General features: G+C 49.8%; 1 protein-coding gene and 1 long non-coding RNA gene across 2 annotated transcripts; both read left to right on the top strand.

The window, feature by feature from the left end:
• Positions 1-172: 172 nt before the first annotated feature.
• Positions 173-3,851, top strand: LOC142908873 (uncharacterized). The gene is made up of 2 exons (XR_012932016.1): positions 173-311; positions 1,086-3,851. It is a non-coding gene; the product is annotated as an uncharacterized LOC142908873 (long non-coding RNA).
• A 2,987-nt stretch (positions 3,852-6,838) lies between these two features.
• LOC142908872 (uncharacterized) lies at positions 6,839-16,749 on the top strand. The gene is made up of 2 exons (XM_076059515.1): positions 6,839-8,130; positions 15,594-16,749. Exons 1-2 carry the CDS (start codon positions 7,060-7,062, stop codon positions 15,726-15,728), a joined length of 1,206 nt encoding a protein of 401 aa, XP_075915630.1. The 5' UTR covers positions 6,839-7,059; the 3' UTR covers positions 15,729-16,749.
• Positions 16,750-22,409: the final 5,660 nt, after the last annotated feature.

Here is a 22,409-nt window from a genome sequence, read left to right as displayed (position 1 = left end):
AATATTCTTGGTTCTTTCCGTAAAGTCACGTAGATAGAAAGTAATATAAAAATGACAATGAAAATAAATGAAAAATAAATTGTAAATAAAGCAAAACAACTCACGTTTTGATCGCAACACAAGTGGTCTTTATTTAATGTAATTGCATTATCTGTTATTGTTATTTTCTATCTACGTAACTTTACCGAAATCAACAAGAATACGTGTGTCAATGTCTATCGGTCAAAGATACTCAGCGGAGAGATGCGCAAACTCCAAATATACAGCAGGCGTCAGGGTCGGGATCGAACCCACGACTTCCTGTATACCAGGTGAGGTAGTTAACATCTCACCACGGAGAGAGACACGCAAACTCCAGTTAGCCTCGGCTGTGTTCGTTAATCCTCGATTAATTACTTGGTGGAGTGAGGAAGCATTCATGCCAAGCAGATGAAGGTGGCCAGGCGTGATTCTAGACACGCCACCGCCTGTTTACCCAGTGACAGTGTACAGTTTGTGTTTGCAGTAACGTCTATTAACTTTGTTGAACACGGAGGTTATATTATAACAATAGTTTAGTTTTGTTTTCCTCTGGAACTCTTTATATGAATGGAAACAGGAAGTTAACACAGCACACACATTCAGCTGAAGTCGGAACTGTTCATCCCCCGCATTCAAGGACATCTGAGCCTGGATTCACACCTCTAAGTTGCGATTGAACGTTGATTTATGCATTTCTGCCTAACACAAATAGTATTGTTTTCAACACCCTTTGCTATGTCAGCTGAATTTAGCTCTCATAAATATTCCTTTTGTAGCCAGACAGCCGAAATTGTGTGCTCGGAGTTTTGGGTTAACATTCATTTTGAAGATACGAGGGCTTCCAGGCATGTTTATAACCAGTTTCCCTCTCATTGTGTGCCATCACAGCCCTGTGATGAATTTGGGAAACGTTTTTACTACATCATGAATATATGAATATAGACGTGTAAGTCACATGTGACTATATATGCATTCCTCTGTGCCTCGATACTGACGTGTAGATTGTGTGTATGTTAATTTTTTTCTGTCTGCAGCTGACGCTTCTTCTGACGCTTCCTCCGCAGAATTGGTCTGATGGAGCAAATGCAGTCAGCACAGCTCGGTATGACAAGTCAACAATGCGACCAGCGTGCATACAGCACGGATCGGACTGGAAATTTGACACAGCACCAGAGAACTCGCACAGGAGAGAAACCCTTCAAGTGCACTGTGTGTGGGAAGGCATTTTCACAGTCCCCACATCTTAAAGAACACCAGAGAACACACACGGGAGTGAAACCCTTCAGGTGCACGATGTGCGGGAAGGCGTTTGCACATTCATCAAGTCTGCAAAGACACCAGAGAACACACACGGGAGAGAAACCCTTCAAGTGCACTGTGTGTGGGAAGGCATTTTCACAGTCAACTGTTCTTTAAAATCACCAGAGAACACACACAGGAGAGAAACCATTCAAGTGCACTGTGTGTGGGAAGGCATTTTCACAGTCAACTGTTCTTAAAAAATACCAGAGAACACACACAGGAGAGAAACCCTTCAGGTGCATTTTGTGCGGGATGATGTTTGCACGGTCATCAAATCTTCAAGTACACGAGAGAACACACACGGGAGAGAAACCCTTCAGGTGCACTGTGTGTGGGAAGGCGTTTGCACATTCATCAAGTCTGCAAAGACACCAGAGTACACACACGGGAGAGAAACCCTTCAAGTGCACTGTGTGTGGGAAGGCATTTTCACATTCAACTGTTCTTAAAAAACACCAGAGAACACACACAGGAGAGAAACCCTTCAGGTGCATTTTGTGCGGGATGTTTGCACGGTCACCACATCTTCAAGTACACGAGAGAACACACACGGGAGAGAAACCCTTCAAGTGCACTCTGTGCGGGAAGGCGTTTTCACAGTCACTACATCTTAAAGTACACCAGAGAACACACACGGGAGAGAAACCCTTCAAGTGCAGTGTGTGTGGGAAGGCGTTTGCACAGTCATCTCCTCTTGTAACACACCAGAGAATACACACAGGAGAGAAACCCTTCAGGTGCACTCTGCAGGAAGGCGTTTGCACATTCATAAAATCTTCAAGTACACCAGAGAACACAGAAGCATCAGAAGATCTGCAAGGAGTGGAGTCTGAAATCAGCTTGTGAAAGTCAAAGTGCTACAATAAGCCCATCCCTCATGAAACACGAACCGGAAGAAAATCCCAGCTTGGACACTTTTAAAGGTATCAAGGTGAAATATGAAGAGGTGATGGTGAAGAGGGAAGAGGTGATGGTGAAATGTGAAGATGATTCAACTCCAAAATCGGACCTTCACATTGATGGAGGCAACGTGAAGCCAGAGGTGAATTCTGACTGAGGCAGAGCGAGGCAACTCCCAGCAATTCATGGAAGTGGAGGTGTGGGTGGACTTGCTCCTAGACAATACAAAGTCAAATGGAGACCCGGTAGATGTGTAAGCTTGAGACGGTCGCTACAATAGATGCACCTTTGTCACAGGCCTTTAATGAAAAGAATGTGAAGTTGAACACTCAATTCCTAGGTTCAACCTGCAGAGTAAGAGCGAGCGGCCAGTCTTTGTGGGCCCGTGGGTTGGGGAGATCTCTGACCAGGAGCGAGAGCCAAGAAGCCCCCAAGCATTCACTATGTTATAATAATTGCATTCATTCGGTGCTTGCTTAATCGCCTCGGCAACTCGGAGTTTCGGATCTCGTCTGAAACACTCGAAGAGCATCCCCAAGTAGCAGCTGCCCCTGTGTGGCACAGGGTAGTGGCCCTGCACCGGCCTGCATTTATTATTTTTTCCGCCTGAGGACGACCGCTTGTGTTACGATCGAAACGTCGTGATCTATTATTTTTTCTACCTACGTGACTTTACTGAAAGAACCAAAGATTATGTGAACAAGAGGCTGTCAGTAGGGGGCGATGATTGATGTTTCATCTCAGTTTTGTAATTTGTCGCTAATGTTTAGAATTAGCCAGCATGAATGGCCTACTCGTTTTGAATGACACTACAATAGTATGTTTTACATCCACTGTTAAGCAGACGCTGCATATTTTTTTAAAATAGTTTCTTAATCAGATGTTATCTGATGCAGTATATTTCACTGCAGTAATTACATTTTGTTAAAATTCCTGTCAATAATTTAGAATGAACACTTGTCTGATATTGTGTGTACATGCATCACTTTATTTTTTATAAGGGTCAAACATTGAATAAGTGATGTTAGGACAAAGTGTGTGTGTGTGTTTGGAAGTAACCTGTATAGATAACTCAGGTGAGACCCGTTGTTCTTGTGATACAGGTCAAAGGCTATTTTTGTGTTTCAGGAAGCATCTGGAGCAACTCATTGTCTTTGACATAGAAAGCACACTCGGATCATTCATCAGTTACAAGGCATACCACCTTAAAGTTACACGTAGAGGAGATACATTCTTTACAACACGAATTATAATTTTGTCTTACGTGTTGACGTAGATTTTGTCGAGCTCGGACTAGAAGTGCTCCTTGCTGATTAACATCTGGATGTTCACAACCATGGCTTGAAGCAAACCCCACTGCTGTTGAGACATTGTCCACCAAAACCGGTCCACAGTTGGCTTGCACTGAAGCAATGCTGCAGTAATTATGGACTTGCACGAAGGCCGTGGGATTTATATTTTGTGTTCAACATTCCTTTGTTTCGTGGAGAGACCGATTAAATTAAAGACGTCTTGTCTGCTGATCTTGTTCATATCTGTGTACATCGATATCCCACATTGCCTGCACGTACACACCACACGCAATTAAATCAATAAAAATAAGAATGACTTCCGGGCATTGCAAAGATCGAGGAATCTCTTTCAATGGAGCGAGTTCAGTGTGTTCGATTCAACATCTCTCTGTCCGTCTGTGTCATCTGTTTGCCTCTGTGTTTCTTTCTGCCTGTGTCTCTCTGTCGTTTCTGTGTTCCTCTTGTCTGTGTCTGTCCGCCTCTCTTGTCTGTGTGTGTGTCTCTCTATCAGCGTCTATCCAACCGTATTCAACGACTGTCAGTAGCAACACGCGCCCGGTCAACTTCCACGGCCCGCGACTCAAACTTGTTTATCTGTAACTTTCGCACCGTACGTAGCCAACCGTGTTAATCCATGGGTCTCTGTGTGTGTATAACTTCTTTCGCACCATACCTAGCCAACCGTGTTAATATATGGGTCTCTGTGTGTGTATAACTTATTTCGCACCATACCTAGCCAACCATGATAATCTATGGGTATGTGTGAGTCTCTGTGTGTGTATCTGGAACTTATTTCGCACCGTACGTAACCGAACCTGCCCAGGAAGAGCGGCTGGTATCTGTGGAGCTGTGGGCTGGGTAAATCTGTGAGCAGGAGCGAGAGACAATTAAGCTCCCAAGCATTCACTACGTTATAAACAACACATTTGCACTCATAAGTCGCTTGCCTAATTGCCTCACCAACTCGGTGTTTCGTATCGAACCTCATCTCAAACAATGGAAGGGGGCCCCCTAGTGGCAGCTGCCCCTGTGTGGCACAAGGTGGCCCTGCACCAGCCTGCACGAGACATGAGTCTGTCGGTAGGGGGCGATCATTGACGCGTCATCTCCCTGTGGAGTTTCTGGATAGTGTTACTGGAATTGCCACAATTTTGACCGTGACACCAACATGCAATGTGCGTTGTGAGTGACACAGTGGCTTGTTTGACATCCGCTGTTAAGCACACTGCACAGAGGATGTACTTTCTACGGCAGCTGAAGAAATTCAACCTGCCAAAGACAATGCTGGTGCAATTCTATACAGCGATCATTGAATCCATCCTCACATCCTCCATAACCGTCTGGTACGCTGCTGCCACTGCCAAGAACAAGAGCAGACTGCAGCGTATCATCCACACTGCTGAGAAGATAATTGCCTGCAATCTACCAACCCTCGACGACCTGCACACGACAAGGACCATGAGGCGAGCGAGGAAGATTTGTGGCCGATTCCTCCCACCCTGGACACTCTGTTTCAGCTACTCCCCTCCGGCAGAAGGCTTCGGTCCATCAGGACCAAAACCTCACGCCATAAAAACAGTTTCTTCCCATCTGCTGCTGGCCTGTTAAACAAGGCCAAGGGCTAACACTGATATTAACATTTTATCTACATAATGACACCTTGCCGATATTAACTATGTTAACCTATTTGTATTTTTTATTTTTAAATTATATCTTAAAGCTATTTTATATTCGATATTTATTCAATTGCATATACTTCAGCCCCTTGTGTGTTAGTTAGACTTTTAACCCTTATAGTAAGACTTGTTTAAAACTTATTGAAGATTTTAGATTCCTATATGTTGAATGTATGCACCATCCTGCCAAAGTAAATTCCGTGTCGGTGTGAACTTTCATGGCGAATAAAACCCTTTCTGATTCTGATTCTATCAGTAGTCTATGGGTCTCTATCAGTAGTCTATGGGTCTCTGTGTAGTGACTCTATGGGTCTCTATCAGTACTCTATGGGTCTCTATCAGTACTCTATGGGTCTCTATCAGTAGTCTATGGATCTCTATCAGTACTCTATGGGTTTCTATCAGTAGTCTATGGGTCTCTGTGCGGTGACTCTATGGGTCTCTATCAGTAGTCTATGGGTCTCTATGAGTAGTCTATGGGTCTCTATGAGTACTCTAAGGGTCTCTATGAGTAGTCTATGGGTCTCTATGAGCAGTCTATGGGTCTCTATCAATGTTCCGTTTGGAATTGATAAAAGCTACCATACTGCCTCTACTTGACTACTGTGACATCGTGTATAAATCAGCCCCAAGTACTGTACTGAAGAAGCTTGATTCCATCTATCACTCGGCCTTAAGATTTGCATTGAATTGCCCATATAGGACTCACCACTGTGATCTCTACATTGGGTCAAACTTAACATCTCTTAATGTTCGACGGCTTGTGCACCAGATCTTATTTATTCACGATGTACTTACAAAAAATTCCGCAGACTACCTACTGGATCTCCTCTGTTTCAAAGAACAAATTTGACCTCAGGTCTTCGCTCATTTACCAGCTTCACATTCCCTATTGCCGTACAAAAACTGGAGGAAGAGCTTTTGCTATTGATGCCCCCAGGGTCTGGAATGCTATTGCCAATAAACTGCAACTTAAATCACTACCTATGAGATCTTCACTCAAAACTGCTCTAGAGGAGTTGTACAACTCTAGCTGCCACTGCTATTCAGTGGCCTAAATTATGGCCCTAGATTTTGGTGTTATAATTTATTTATGTAGTTTATTGTTAAAAATTCGGTCACAGTCCCTATGATCACTGTTACATTGCATTTATGGCTTTTATTTTGGTGATTTCGAAAAGTTTTTTTGTTTTGGCCATGTTTTTGTTTATTGTAGTACGGAGTTAGACTGATGGCCTTAATCTTAGTTGTCTTGTGGTTGTTGTTGTTGTTTGACTTGCATCCCACTGAGATTTTTGCACACAGCGTTGGTGTACGGTGCTATTGCTGCTTGAATATTTTGATATTTTTTTCCTGTATTTTCTGTTTGCACAGTCACAAAATCACTTTAAGATGTTTTCTTGTTCATGTTTTTTGTTTGTTGCGGTTGCACCCGATTCAAGAGCCGAATGGCTCACAGGGCTATACCAAATAAATGAACTATGAACTCTTTCTCAGAACTGATTTTGCATTGTACGTCCACCCACGTGGCCCCGCCCCCTCGCGTGCGGATCGTGAATCGAGGTCAAAATCGACCGACGGCTTGCAATCGAAGTCGATTCGAACGTGGAGGAATCGATTTCCCTCGATACCGAATAGATCCACGGATCGATCCTACGCCATCACCGAGAACCAAATCTGAATGGAGGGAGAAGCCAAACAGCTCCCAGCGAGGCGCGAAGTCGCCACCTCCTCTGCCTCCTCTACCTCCTCTACCTCCACCTCGTCCCCCTCCTCCACCTCCTCAGTTGCCTCGCGACATCAACGACCCCGCAGCAGCGGAATCAGCAACAACGACGTCAACGCCCGCCACTGAGGCCTACACCGCCATGCAGCCTGCGGCCTCTGCCCATGCCGCGTCGCATTCTGCGGGTGGGATACAGGCGAGGGTCGGCTGCTGCGGCGGCGAGGAGGAGGAGGAGGATGAAGCGATGCAGCTGCTGACCATCGTAACCTCCGATCTAATCTCCGGCTACGTGGCTCACCTGACAGAACAGGCGGAGCAGCGGCGGCAGCTCCACAAGCAGCAGCACCAGCAGCCTGTGCAGCAGGGACAGCACCAGCAGCCTGTGCAGCAGGGACTGCAGCAGCAGCACCAGCAGCCTGTGCAGCAGGGACTGCACCAGCACCACCAGCAGCAGCTTCAGCAGTTGCAGGAGCAGCTCCTGAAGGTGCAGCGACAACTCCAGCTGGCGCAGCAGCAACAGCAGCAGCGGGCGGAGAATCTCCGGCAGCAGCAGCTCCAGCATGTGCAGGAGGTGCAGGAGCAGCTTGAGCAGGTGCAGCAGCAACAGAAGCTCGTGCGGCGGCTCCAGCAGGAGCGGCAGCAGCGCCAGGGGGTGCAGGAGCAGCAGCTCCAGGAGGTGCAGGAGCAGTATCGGCTCCAGGACTTACAGCTAATGCATCGGTTCAAGCAGCTGCAGCTGACGCAGCACGAGCAGTTTGAGCAGCTGCGGCAGTTCAAGAACTGGCAGGAACTGTGGCGGCAGGTGCAGCAACTGCGGCGGCAGGCGCAGGAGGTGCAGTCGGAGCTCCAGGCTTCCCAGCGGCTCGTCCGGCAGCGTGTGGAGCAGCTGCAGGAGGTGCTCGACACCCAAGGGGACATCTTGCTCGCTCAGCTTGAAGCCTCCATCCCGGACTTGGCGAGCCGCACGGAGGAGCTGGCGAGGGAGGCGGAGCCGCTCCGGCTGGTCGTGACCATGGCCTGGAAGGTTCTCGCCGGCGGGCCCATGAACTGGGAAGGCGTCCTGTCCATGGTGGTGTTTTGCGCGCTGCTCGTGAAGAGCTTGAGGGCCTCCGGTCGTCTGGGCGACTTGGAGAAGTCGTGGCCCTTGACAGACGCGGTGGCCGCTGTGCTGTTGATCACACGCAAGCCGTGGCTCATGGAGCAGGGAGGCTGGGTGAGGGGTTACACACCGCCAACACCAACACCACTACCGTCGCCACCACTAACACCGCCAACACCACTACCGTTGCCACCACCAATACCACTACCGTTGCCACCACTAACACCGCCAACACCTCTACCGTCGCCACCACCAACACCACTACCGTCGCCACCAATAACACCACTACCGTCACCACCGCAAACACCACTACCGTCGCCACCACTAACACCACCAACACCACTACCGTCGCCACCACTAACACCACTACCGTCGCCACCACTAACACCACTACCATCGCCATCACTAACCACTAACACCACTACCGTCACCACCGCCACCACCAACACCACTACCGTCGCCACCACTAACACCACTACCGTCACCACCGCCAACACCACTACCGTCGCCATTGCCACCACCAACACCACTACCGTCGCCACCACTAACACCACCAACACCACTACCGTCGCCACCGCCACCACCAACACCACTACCGTCGCCACCACTAACACCACTAACGTCGCCACCACCACCAACACCGCCAACACCACCACCGCCAACACCACCACCGCCAACACCACCACCAATAACATGTTTGAGAAATAGGGAGCCATCCCTTGACTGCACCCGGGCATCAATCAGCCTCCCATTGTATCTGTACCAGATGAAAAGGCTTCACAAACTACGTGGTCAAAATAGATGTTAAATAATGTGGGAGCCAGAGGACATTCCTGTCGCACCCCAAGGTGTACAGGGAATGGCTGCGACTCCCGGCCACGTAGTTTTACCCAGGCCTGCTCACCATCATGAAGGTCGTTCATGATCGTGAGCAGCAGGTCAGGGACTCCGAAAGCACGAAGAACAACCCAGATCCCAGGCCTACTGATGGTATCATAGGCCTTGACCAGGTAAATAAAGCAGAGATGTGTAGGTCTTGTTGGAATTCCCTACACCTCTGCTGTAGCAGACGGACAGATCACATGGCATCTGTGCAGGACCGCTCTTTCCTGAAACCGCATTGGGGCTCCGTAAGCCTCTCCTCAGCATGCCTGGCAAGGCGATGTTAAATAATCCTTGCCAGGACCTTTACCAGCACACTAAGGAGTGAGATGCCCCTGTAGTTGTTACAGTCTGTGCGGTCCCCCTTTTTAAAGAGGGGGACCGCCAGGGCATCCTTCCAATCCTGCGGAACCCGTCCAGTGGTCCAGACTGTTGTTATGATGTCATGTAGGGCAGTTTCAAGTTTTCAAGTTTCATTCATTAGGTGTAGCCCTGTGAGCCATGCGGCTCTTGAGTCGGGTGCAACCGCAACAAAGTATGAACAGAGAAACATCTTAAAGCGACAACGACGCGCAACAGAAACATCCTGGATAAACCAGCAAATCTTACAGAAAAAAACACCGTATTACAACGCTGTGTGCAAAAATCCCAGTGTGATGCAAGACAAACAATAACAACCAGAAGACAAGTTAGATTCAAGTTATCAGGCCAACTCCGCACTTCCGCAAGAAACATGGCTTAACCATCTGTTTTAGAAATCACCAAAATAAAGCTATAAAATACATAGTGGTCAGCACACCATACGATTGAACCCGAGTTCAACTCCCAGCCACGGCTAACATCACAGTGAGGAGCTATATCTGAACTAGTCCCTGGCTTCCACCATATAAACTAAATTAAAAATATATATTTCACCAGGTAAGGCCCAGAGCTATATAGCTCTTTTTTATAAACGATCTGGCTATCACAAATGATAGCTCAACGAAGTGGCTCATCATGGGGAAATTTATAGCAGCCAAATACTCTATAAACGCACGTTGATTCTAAATGTGGAGAGGGAAAAACCGGAGGCCCCGGAGAAAAATCCATGCGACCACGATGAGAGAGAAATTCAAACTCCAAATATACACGTGTAAGGGTCGGGATCTAACCCACGACCTCCTATATACCAGGCGAGGTAGTTAACATCTCGCCACCTCGAAGTATGGTCATACAACCATCGTGACCAAAATGGCACAGACGCATCCATCTGTCTAGCAGTGGATTGACAAATGTCCTCGATTTTATTATTTGAAAACTGCTGAACTGTACTGTCTGCTACACTTCACACAGCATTCAGTTGCCTTGGAGGTGGGTGGGCGGCTGCACAGCATGGCATCTCAATGCCTGTGTTATCCACCAACACTGCTTGCTTGTTAATGGATTATACATGCATCAGCGCCATTAAACGTCGTCAACAAAGGACAGCTGGGCAAAAAATTCAGTTAAAGATTTTTTTTTAATCAAGGTGTTTCTTTCTTCATATGCACTGCTTATCACGGTTGCTGATGCAGCACGCCAGTAAAGATTTATGCGGCACTTTGTCAATCCGCCGCTGGATGAAGGATTCCCCAACAGTATTGGTCATGGGAATTGTTGGACCATGCTTTCCCACCAGCCCTTTCGTGAAAATACTGCTGAATAATGGTCTGATTACACCATGTTGGGTCATTTAGGTTGTTTGACCATACTTCACCATGCTGATCAGTGTGGGTTGTGAAGTAGTGTGGACCTAGGACCGGTTCAGATATTATTCGCCGCTGAGAGTCATCCAAATTGCGTGTAATTCCAGGTGTTCGCTTGTTTATCAAGGACAACCTCAATGAGTATCATGACTCTTTCAGGAGGCCCCTGCCATACTTCAGCCATAGGGGTCTTCCACGAGTGCTGTCTATTACAATCTGCGGGTCATTTTTTTTTATTTGGCAAATCGGGACCGTGACAGCAGCACACAATGGCGTGATCTTGCGACAGACGTTGCGAGGTCTTTAACATCCGACTGTCAAGTGGAAGGCGCGTATGTTTACGGTTAATGCAACGGCAGCCGTGAGCAGGGTGAGTGCCGGATTTGAACGGTGAATTTCTGCAACAAGCGGCGAACGTGGTAAAGCTGGCATGCGCCACCAAAATGATTCAGCCGCGGGGATAAATGGCCACTGCTTTTGTTGATGGTTTGGAGGGGGGGGTAGCTATCCCCGTTGAGAAACTGAATAAGTAAATAATTGTCCTCTGTCATTTGAGCTACCTCTGTCGTCTACTCCGTGTCCAATGCTAATAGGCGTCTCTCTCTTACTCCGGATCATCAAAGCAATGCTGCGGTTGCCACCTAGCGGTTGAATCCCCGTACTGCCATTTCTAATAACATGACGTAAACCAACTACGTAGATGCATATATAAATAAATAAAGGATCGCCATTCAAATTTATAAAAGACAATAACCTATCACAGCAGCAACATGAGCGCGGGACGGGCAACGAACGGTTTCAGCAACGCCAAAAGACGTGTACTGTGTGGACAAAACTTTTCAACAAACGCCACCCTCGCTCAGCATTTCGCTTGGGAGATCATCTCTGCCCGCTGCCTTTCCTGGTCTTAGGCTCTGGATCGCCTTAAGTACTTCCTCAACAGATGGTACCTCAGCCAGCCACTCACAGGGGGTGACTTCTTCGACACCTTTGAGGCACCGCAGCCTCAGCAGGGTCATCTCCACTTTGTGCCACGATGTTTTCCAGGCTGAGGGATTTCCCCTCCTCCAGGACCTCACAGAAATGCTCAGCAAATCTGCAAACCCGTTCCTGGGGGTCGGAGATTGGATCACCGTTCTTTCCCCTAATCATAGTAATAAGTGTGGTGCTGCAGGTTACTTCTTTATGGAATTAAAGAGCGATTTGTGATCATGGGCCATTGAGGCAGACTCCATCTCCTTAGCAACCCGCGACAACCGACCGTCCTTACAGCGCCTCACGGCTCTCCGAACCTCCGAGCGAAGGCTGCGGTAAGCCTCATTCTCTGACGTGGGATGCTGCAGACGATGAGAGTCAGCCTGTCGCTTTTTTTTCAGCCAGCCTGAACACCTACTTTGTGAGCCAGGGTCTATGGGGATAGGTCTGGACCGCGTACCCAAAGCAGCCAATTGCAGCTGCATGAGCCACAGTCCTCGCCCATTTCCCCTCGACATCAGGAGGAGCGGGGGATGAACCAGCCCGAAGGTTCTGGAAAGGGGCGTGGCCAGTGGTGGAGCTTGGAAAGGGGCGTGGCCAGAGGTGGAGCTTGGCCACGCCCGGCATATATAAGGGAGACCGAAACCAGAGGTTCGGGGCTGTTAGCGGGTCTTGGGTCCTGGCTGCGTCTCTGCTCGTCGTGATCCCTTCGTCTCCGACCACGTGGCTGTTCTGCAACACCCTCTCCGTTGCCGCCGCCGCTACGCTAGTCGGACAGCTGGCGCAGCGTATGCCGGAGATGGGCTGTGTGTTAGGATCGTCTATGTGCAGCTGTGTTACGAAGTGTATCGCCCCGTGTGCTCTTAATAAATAAGAAGCCTTCTACTCGACGTGTCTCGGAAGTCGCTCAGTGCACACGCTTTGTCTTTGAGAACTGGTCGGCCTACACCAGATACAGCAGTAGAAGCAGTCTTCTCTATGGCCTAGACTCCTACCCAGTGTCTCACTCCCCAGTGTCTCACTACCCAGTGTCTCACCACCCAGTGTCTCACTAGCAGTGTCTCACTACCCAGTGTCTCACCACCCAGTGTCTCACTAGCAGTGTCTCACTCCCCAGTGTCTTACTACCCAGTGTCTCACTACCCAGTGTCTCACTACCCAGTGTCTCACTAGCAGTGTCTCACTACCCAGTGTCTCACTAGCAGTGTCTCACTACCCAGTGTCTCACTACCCAGTGTCTCACTAGCAGTGTCTCACTACCCAGTGTCTCACTACCCAGTACCTCACTAGCCAGTGTCTCACTTCCCAGTGTCTCACTACCCAGTGTCTCACTACCCAGTGTCTCACTAGCAGTGTCTCACTATCAGTGTCTCACTACCCAGTGTCTCACTACCCAGTGTCTCACTAGCAGTGTCTCACTACCCAGTGTCTCACTACCCAGTGTCTCACTAGCCATTGTCTCACTACCCAGTGTCTCACTACCCAGTGTCTCTCTACCCAGTGTCTCACTAGCCAGTGTCTCACTACCCAGTGTCTCACTGCCCAGTGTCTAATTAGCAGTGTCTCACTACCCAGTGTCTCACTACCCAGTGTCTCACTACCCAGTGTCTAATTAGCAGTGTCTCACTACCCAGTGTCTCACTACCCAGTGTCTCACTACCCAGTGTCTAATTAGCAGTGTCTCACTACCCAGTGTATCACTAGCAGTGTCTCACTACCCAGTGTTTCACTACCCAGTGTCTCACTACCCAGTGTCTCTGTACCAGTGACTCACTACCCAGTGTCTCACTAGCAGTGTCTCACTACCCAGTGTTTCACTACCCAGTGTCTCACTAGCAGTGTCTCACTATCAGTGTCTCACTACCCAGTGTCTCACTACCCAGTGTCTCACTGGCAGTGTCTCACTACCCAGTGTTTCACTACCCAGTCTCACTAGCAGTGTCTCACTATCAGTGTCTCACTACCCAGTGTCTCACTACCCAGTGTCTCACTAGCAGTGTCTCACTACCCAGTGTCTCACTACCCAGTGTCTCACTAGCAGTGTCTCACTACCCAGTGTCTCACTACCCAGTGTCTCACTAGCAGTGTCTCACTATCAGTGTCTCACTACCCAGTGTCTCACTACCCAGTGTCTCACTAGCAGTGTCTCACTACCCAGTGTCTCACTACCCAGTGTCTCACTAGCCATTGTCTCACTACCCAGTGTCTCACTACCCAGTGTCTCTCTACCCAGTGTCTCACTAACCAGTGTCTCACTACCCAGTGTCTCACTGCCCAGTGTCTAATTAGCAGTGTCTCACTACCCAGTGTCTCACTACCCAGTGTATCACTAGCAGTGTCTCACTACCCAGTGTTTCACTACCCAGTGTCTCACTACCCAGTGTCTCTGTACCAGTGACTCACTACCCAGTGTCTCACTAGCAGTGTCTCACTACCCAGTGTTTCACTACCCAGTGTCTCACTAGCAGTGTCTCACTATCAGTGTCTCACTACCCAGTGTCTCACTACCCAGTGTCTCACTGGCAGTGTCTCACTACCCAGTGTTTCACTACCCAGTCTCACTAGCAGTGTCTCACTATCAGTGTCTCACTACCCAGTGTCTCACTACCCAGTGTCTCACTAGCAGTGTCTCACTACCCAGTGTCTCACTACCCAGTGTCTCACTAGCAGTGTCTCACTACCCAGTGTCTCACTACCCAGTGTCTCACTAGCCATTGTCTCACTACCCAGTGTCTCACTACCCAGTGTCTCTCTACCCAGTGTCTCACTAACCAGTGTCTCACTACCCAGTGTCTCACTGCCCAGTGTCTAATTAGCAGTGTCTCACTACCCAGTGTCTCACTACCCAGTGTCTCACTAGCAGTGTCTCACTACCCAGTGTTTCACTACCCAGTGTCTCACTAGCAGTGTCTCACTATCAGTGTCTCACTACCCAGTGTCTCACTATCCAGTGTCTCACTGGCAGTGTCTCACTACCCAGTGTTTCACTACCCAGTCTCACTAGCAGTGTCTCACTATCAGTGTCTCACTACCCAGTGTCTCACTACCCAGTGTCTCACTAGCAGTGTCTCACTACCCAGTGTCTCACTACCCAGTGTCTCACTAGCAGTGTCTCACTACCCAGTGTCTCACTACCCAGTGTCTCACTAGCCATTGTCTCACTACCCAGTGTCTCACTACCCAGTGTCTCTCTACCCAGTGTCTCACTAACCAGTGTCTCACTACCCAGTGTCTCACTGCCCAGTGTCTAATTAGCAGTGTCTCACTACCCAGTGTCTCACTACCCAGTTTCTCACTACCCAGTGTCTAATTAGCAGTGTCTCACTACCCAGTGTCTCACTACCCAGTGTCTAATTAGCAGTGTCTCACTACCCAGTGTCTCACTAGCAGTGTCTCACTACCCAGTGTCTCACTACCCAGTGTCTCACTAGCAGCGTCTCACTACCCAGTGTTTCACTACCCAGTGTCTCACTACCCAGTGTCTCTGTACCAGTGACTCACTACCCAGTGTCTCACTAGCAGTCTCACTACCCAGTGTTTCACTACCCAGTGTCTCACTAACCAGTGTCTCTGTATCAGTGTCTCACTACCCAATGTTTCACTACCCAGTGTCTCACTACCCAGTGTCTCTGTATCAGTGTCTCACTACCCAGTGTCTCACTACCCAGTGTCTCTGTATCAGTGTTTCACTACCCATTGTCTCACTACCCAGTGTCTCACTACCCAGTGTCTCACTAACCAGTGTCTCACTACCCAGTGTCTCACTACGCAGTGTCTCACTACCCAGTGTCTCACTACCCAGTGTCTCTCTACCAGTGACTCACCACCAAGTATCAGATCAGAGAACAACGCCAAAAGGCGACCAGCACAAGGACAATGCCATGCGTACCAGCAGAGCATTTACAGCTCGGGGCTGAGTAGCAGCAGCAGCAGCTGTGTGATGACGATGATGATGATGGGGCTCTCTTTTCGTTCTGTTTCTCTGCTGCCACACAGGAGGGCTTCCTGGGAGCGTTCGGGCCGGGGACGCCCACCTATGAGAGGAGCCGCAGACGCCGAGCTCCGACGGGCAGCGACAGTGGAGACGAGAAGAGAGAGACAGAGAGAGAGACAGAGGCTTTTGACTTTTAAACAACTTTCATTGCCGCGTTAAAAACGTGCCAACTACAAACTTAAATGTTCATGTTTTAAAAAAGAAATTCCACAAAAATAATTGTCGTGGGATGCATTTTATTGAGTGCGTATACACAATTTGACTTTAAGTCTTGCCGCAGAAAACTGGTTACACACAAACAGAACGTACAGCCAAGAAATTGTGATGACGTGTTGTTTTAAATTGCCTGAATTTCTGTTAAAACACTTTTTTAAGTCACAACGTCAGACAGTTGTCTTTGATCGTTCACAATGAACGTTTGTGTGTTTAGCGTTACCGACGTAAAGTGCGTGCAAGTAAGTCGTGACTTTTAACCGTAATCTTAACTTCTAATGGAACATAAATCTGAGTAGTAGTATCATGGCACTGAGCTATGTGAAAATATAGCTGGGTACGCTCAGTTACATAACAAAAAAGTCATTTTCATGTTCCGTTGAAATACGTTCACTCAGTGTACTAAGCAACCAAAAACGACATCATAATGAACAGAGGATTAACCTTTAGTTATGGAATGCACCGTCGGATCCTAAAGATTGTTGAACTATGAGAGCACAACGACGCCTATCTTATAATCCTGTGGGGAGTATACAACATGCACACACACCAAAGTGGTCTGAGCATTCGTGGAAAATGTGCGGTACAACACATCGTTCAATTCCTGTCAAGCCTAACGCATTGCTTACGAGTATCCTATTAGAAGTGTAACAGTCGGCATTGGTCACAGGTTCATAACGTATATATATGTATCGTGTACAAAATCCTCTTCGAAGACGTCTGGCCAACGTGAAAGAGTCAAAATTACCCCGCCCGACTCAAAGGGGCTCTCCAGAGCCCCCTCTCGTGGAGCCCCATCTGTCAGCAGTGGCACAGGTAAGAATTGCAGGGCTACGCCTCTTACCTGTTACACAATGTCTGGCAATAGTGGCGGTGAGCATTGACCGAGATTGAGTGATTGATGTGAAACTATCTGCAGTAAATGATATGTTGCGTCTCTTAAAACGTTTGTGCTTTTTTTTTCTAGCTGCGCTCCGAGAACAATTTTCCCGGATGATTGTTGCGTTTGTTCAAATGCATGTTTTTTATCTTCATTAGACCTTTGCCAGTACCAAAATGTAATAATAATAGTAAGGGTTTTTCCCCTTTTTTTGGCAACAAAACTGAAACCTTTTTACAAGGATTCATGTTACTGCATTAACCACAATACCTGCAGTCAAAATGCAAACAAAACACATACTATGATAATATATGATGCATTGTCCCTTAGAAAGAAAGCCGTCCCTTGGTGTGGACCAATCAGTTTCAAGGACAATGCCACAAATATCATAGTGTGTTTTTTGTTTGCAATTTGCAGGTATTGTGGTTAATGCAGTAGCATGAATCCTTGTAAAAAGGTTTCAGTTTTGTTCCCCAAAAAAAGGGTAAAAGCCCTACTATTATTACATGTTTTATATACACATATGTAGCGACTCCAACTGAGTCGCAGACGTTGTCTAGGGAGCAACACCACTTCACCGACTCAACATAACACAAGCCACGCTTGGGTGTTGAACGCCCATCTAGCTACGCTACGGCAGCACCGGACACGGCTCGTTATCCCGGCCCGGACCCTGAGCTGGGTCCCAGACCGCATGGCTAGAGGCTTCTCCCCCCGACGTGGATCTTCATCGCTGGCAACACGAAAAACCCCGGGGCCCTCGTAGGGCCCCCGTCACATCGGCCCGGGCCGGGGCTGCCTCCGCCCCTCGCCCCGCCCACCTTCCGGATCTCTCCGCCTCTTTCCCGAAGGCTCCCCGAGAGCTCCTCTACGCCACGTGACCGCCCGGCAGCCCCCCTCCAACGTCGTCCGGCCGCGTGCTGGCGGGTCAACCGGCGTGTCGTGCCCCAACGCGAGCCCGGCTGGCCCGCGCCGCACGCCGCTCGCGGTGCCTCCGCGCTGACCGGCGCTCAGCCAGGCCCCCCGCTAGGCCCGGCGGCGCCACGCCCGGTGAGCGGGCCGCACGTGATGCCAACGCATCGTCCGCCGTGGCTTCGTAAGCCCGGCACCACGCGGTGACAGTCGCAGTCACTACACACGCGTTTTCATCTTCTTTGGTTCTTTCGGTAAAGTCACCACGTAGAATGAGAATAAAGTAATAAATTAATAAAATAAAATAACACGATCAAATTCTCACGACGTTTCAACACAAGTGGCCTGTTCTCGAGACAGTCTCGTCCCTTCACCTGATGAACACACACTACACCGATAACTCTTTAGAATTGCCGCTTGTTGTCGTCTTTCAGCACGGTTGGGCAACGTGCGGTGGTGGTGTGACAGAAAGAGTTCAACGTACACACACATACACACATACACACACATACACACACACATACACACATACACACACATATACATACATACACACACATACAAAGACAAAGATCCCCCATATAGCCTGTACCAGACTGTAGGGGCAAGTGCTGTTAGCGAGCACCTATGAAGGCCGAACGGTACACGAGGGGGTGGGTGGCCAGCACCATGCCCGACCGCCTTTGTCTCCCTAGTGGCGATGTTTACACACCGCACCAGGTACTCATTTGAGGCTGAGTCGACCTAGGGGAGGCCCGGGACCGGTCCAGATAATCGTCACTGGTGTTGGCCGTGAGCGGGAATCGAACCCGGGTCGCCATGTTCATAGCGCAGCGCGCTAACCGCTACACTATCGCTCCCCACACACACACATACACACATACATACACACATACATACACACACATACATACACACATACATACACACATACACACACACATACATACACACACATACATACACGTACATATACATACACACATACACATACATACACACATGCACACATACACACACACATACACACATACACACACATACACACATACACACACACATACATACACACATACACACACATACATACACAACAACAACAACCGCCATTCGCCACTAAGTGGCGGTGACGTCACCACGACGCTTGTGCCAGGCTATGTGCACCCTGAGGCCACGTGAAGTGTCAAACGCCCGCTGGCAGGAGGTCACGGGGCAGACCCAGGTTCCACGGGTCGACTGACTGAGATGACTGGCTGATGCACCACCTGTGCCCCCTACTGTGCCAACCTGCTGTGCTTTAGCCACCCGGCGCTCCGCTCGTTGTTCTGAGCGTCGCTCCTCCGTCCTCCGTTGTTGTTGGAGGGCGACTGCTTCCAACTGCCCAGTAGCATCCTTCACGAGCCTCCTCCACAGAGGCCGATCTTGACACCGCTGGTACCAGTCATCGGCAAGTCCACTCAGCTCCACATCCTCCTGTACCACATCACTCCATCTCTTCTCTAGCCCGTGCCGCGCCCGCTTAGCCCCCTCAATCCGGCCAAACAAAAGCTGTTTCGGCATGCGGTGGCTGGGCATGCGGGCTACATGACCCAGCCATCGCAGCCTTGCCTGCCGGAGGAGCTCACCGATGGGACCCTGCCCAGATCTTTCAAGAATTTGTGAGCTCCTCACACAATCCAGTCTGGTTAAACCCAGGATGGATCGTAGGCAGGCCAGCCTAAATGTTTCTAACCGGGGAAGATGTTCCATTAGGGGGGTCCACGTTTCGCAAGCGTAGAGAAGGGAGGGAATGACCGTGGCCGAGAAGACCTGAAGCTTAGTGCGGAGCGACAGACCAGGTAGCTTCCACACAGCGTTACGCAACCGATGAAAAGATATTGCCGCTCGACTGATTCGGAGTGAGACCTCTGCTGTTAAACTGGAGCCAGTCATAAGCACACTGCCCAGGTATGGGAAACTCTCCACTCTCTCCACAACTGCCCCATCACCGATTGGGAGTTGTGGGGGTGGAGTGTCCGATGGTACAAAATACCCAGGCAGGTGCTTAGTTTTGGTGGGGCTGATGGTAAGGCCCCACCTCTTAGTGGCACGCTCCAGTCTCAGCAGCAGCGTCTCCAACTCCTCCTCTGACTGATCAGCTATTACCAAATCATCAGCATACATAACGTGGTTAAGCAATAGGGAGCCATCCCTTGACCGCACCCGGTCATCGATTAGCCTCTCATTATATCTGTACCATATGGAGATTCCCCCGGTACAGCTATTGAAGGCTTCACGAACTACGTGGTCAAAATAGATGTTAAATAATGTGGGAGCCAGAGGACATCCCTGTCGCACCCCACGGTGTACAGGGAATGGCTCTGACTCCCGGCCATGTAGTTTTACCCGGGCCCGCTCACCATCATGAAGGTCCTTAATGATCGTGAGCAGAGGGTCAGGTACTCCAAAAGCACGAAGAACGACCCAGAGCCCAGGCCTACTGATGGTATCATAGGCCTTGACCAGGTCAATAAAGCAGAGATGTAGGTCTTGTTGGAATTCCCTACACCTCTGCTGTAGCAGACGGACAGAAAATATGGCATCTGTGCAGGACCGCCCTTTCCTGAAACCGCATTGGGGCTCCGAAAGCCTCTCCTCAGCGTGCCTGGCAAGGCGATGCTGAATAATCCTTGCCAGGACCTTTCCCGGCACACTGAGGAGTGAGATGCCCCTGCAGTTGTTACAGTCTATGCGGTCCCCCTTCTTAAAGAGGGGGACCACCAGGGCATCCTTCCAATCCTGCGGAACCCGTCCAGCGGCCCAGACCGTTGTTATGATGTCATATAGGGCAGTCTGTGCACAAACGCCACCCTCCCTCAGCATTTCGCTTGGGAGATCATCTCTGCCCGCTGCCTTTCCTGGTCTCAGACTCCGGATCGCCTTCAGTACTTCCTCAACAGATGGCACATCAGCCAGCCACTCACAGGGGGTGACTTCTTCCAATATTTGAGGCACCACAGCCTCAGCAGGGTCATCCTCACTTTGTGCCACGATCTTTTCCTGGCTGAGGGATTTTCCCTCCCCCATGACCTCACAGAAATGCTCAGCAAATCTGCAAACCTGTTCCTGGGGGTCGGAGATTGGATCACCGTTTTTTCCCCTAATGATGGTAATAGGTGTGGCGCTGCAGGTTACTTTTTTGATGGAGTTAAATAGAGATTTGTGATCGCAGGCCACTGAGGCAGACTCCATCTCCGCAGCAACCCGCGACCACCACCCATCCTTGCAGCGCCTCACGGCTCTCCGAACCTCCGAGCGAAGGCTGCGGTAAGCCTCCTCATTCTCTGACGTGGGATTCTGTAGCCGATGACAGTGGGCCTGTCGCTTTTTCTCAACCATCCTGAACACCTCCTGTCAGCCAGGGTCTCTGGGGAGGTCTGGACCGCGTACCCAAAGCAGCCATTGCAGCTGCATGAGTCACAGTCCTAAACCTCGCCCATTTACCCTCGACATCAGGAGGAGTCGGGGACGATGCCAATCCCAGCCGCAAGCGATGATGAAATTCTCGCTTGCAACTTTCATCAGATAACTGAGACCAGGCCACTTTAGGTTGGAATGGGGTCCTGGGTGTACACCCACCACCGGAGTGGAAGAATGGCAGGCGCATCTTACAGATGACTAGTCGATGGTCAGAGGGCAGATCAGCTCCACGGTAGGTCCTGGTGTCAAGGACATAGGCTCGCATCCGCTGGTCCGTCACTATGTAGTCCAGCAGATGTTCTTGCTTGGACCCGGCATGCATCCATGATGTTGTGTGGATGCGCCGATGCCGGAACAGCGTGTTGGTAATTACAAGCCCATGGGCTGCACAAAAATCTAGCAGCCTCTTACCGTTGTTATTGAGCTGATCTGGCCCATGCCCTCCAATCACTCCAGACCAGGTGCCAGTATCATGACCAACTCGGGCATTAAAGCCACCCAACATGATGACTCTATCCGGAGGGGCCACTTTAGCCAGCACCTGTGACAGGAGGTCATAGAAGGCATCTGACTCATCGGCTTTGCCTGCATCCCTCCACGGATGTTCATCTTCGGTGGGGGCATAAGTAACCACGACCACCATTCCTCGCCTCCGGTTGATGGAAAGGTGAGCCCAAAGTAGCCTGGGGCTTACAGCTTCCCACACCTCACCGCCACGCTCCCACGCCCCCTTCATTCTTTTGTTCAAAAGAAGAGCCACACCGTGTTGTTTGGCAGTCTGCTGCCCCGAGTAGAGGACTGTCCACCCCTCATGGTGGCAGGAGCCAGAGCCGGTCCACCGGACCTCCTGAATGCCGCATAGATCCAGGCGGTACCGGTCCAGCTCCCGACAGAGGAGTGGCAGCCTCTCCTCCGCAGTGAGCGTTCGAACATTCCACGTGGCCACCCGTAGTGGCTTTTCGTTGTTTCTGGAGGAGCCCCGAGGGTGGATATTCAATCTCCTGGCTCCGCCAATTGGGGTTTGGCCAGGAGACGTCATAGACGCCTGGCTCCCGGGGGCCTCCGGCACAAGCTTATTAGTTACATATTTCAGTTTACCTCGTGGTTTCGTGGTAATTAATTGAAGGTGGAGGGGTTACCAGCCCCTCGCACCCGTCCAGAGCCCCCGTTTAGCCCCTGTGGTGGACACATATGCCATGAGGGGAGGAGCCAATCAAAATTGGATCTCCCCCCACAGCACTGTCCACGACAGAGTTGCTCGTCCGGCACCGCGAGGAGGTAGGGGGTTGTTTTGCCGGACACATACACACACACATACACACACACATACCAACATACACACACATACACACAC

The sequence above is a fragment of the Petromyzon marinus genome, unplaced genomic scaffold, assembly GCF_048934315.1.
Source record: "Petromyzon marinus isolate PM22_M1 ecotype Great Lakes invasive population unplaced genomic scaffold, UKy_Petmar_22M1.pri1.0 PM_G_Scaffold_106, whole genome shotgun sequence".
Lineage (NCBI taxonomy): Eukaryota > Metazoa > Chordata > Hyperoartia > Petromyzontiformes > Petromyzontidae > Petromyzon > Petromyzon marinus.
This window is presented reverse-complemented; position numbering and strand designations above follow the sequence as displayed.

Bases quoted from the DNA above. Each gene is read 5' to 3' on its own strand.
- LOC142908872 (XM_076059515.1), top strand. From the start codon at position 7,060: ATGCAGCCTGCGGCCTCTGCCCATGCCGCGTCGCATTCTGCGGGTGGG. The intron at 8,131-15,593 runs GTGAGGGGTTAC...GCTGCCACACAG, and splicing joins TCATGGAGCAGGGAGGCTGG to GAGGGCTTCCTGGGAGCGTT.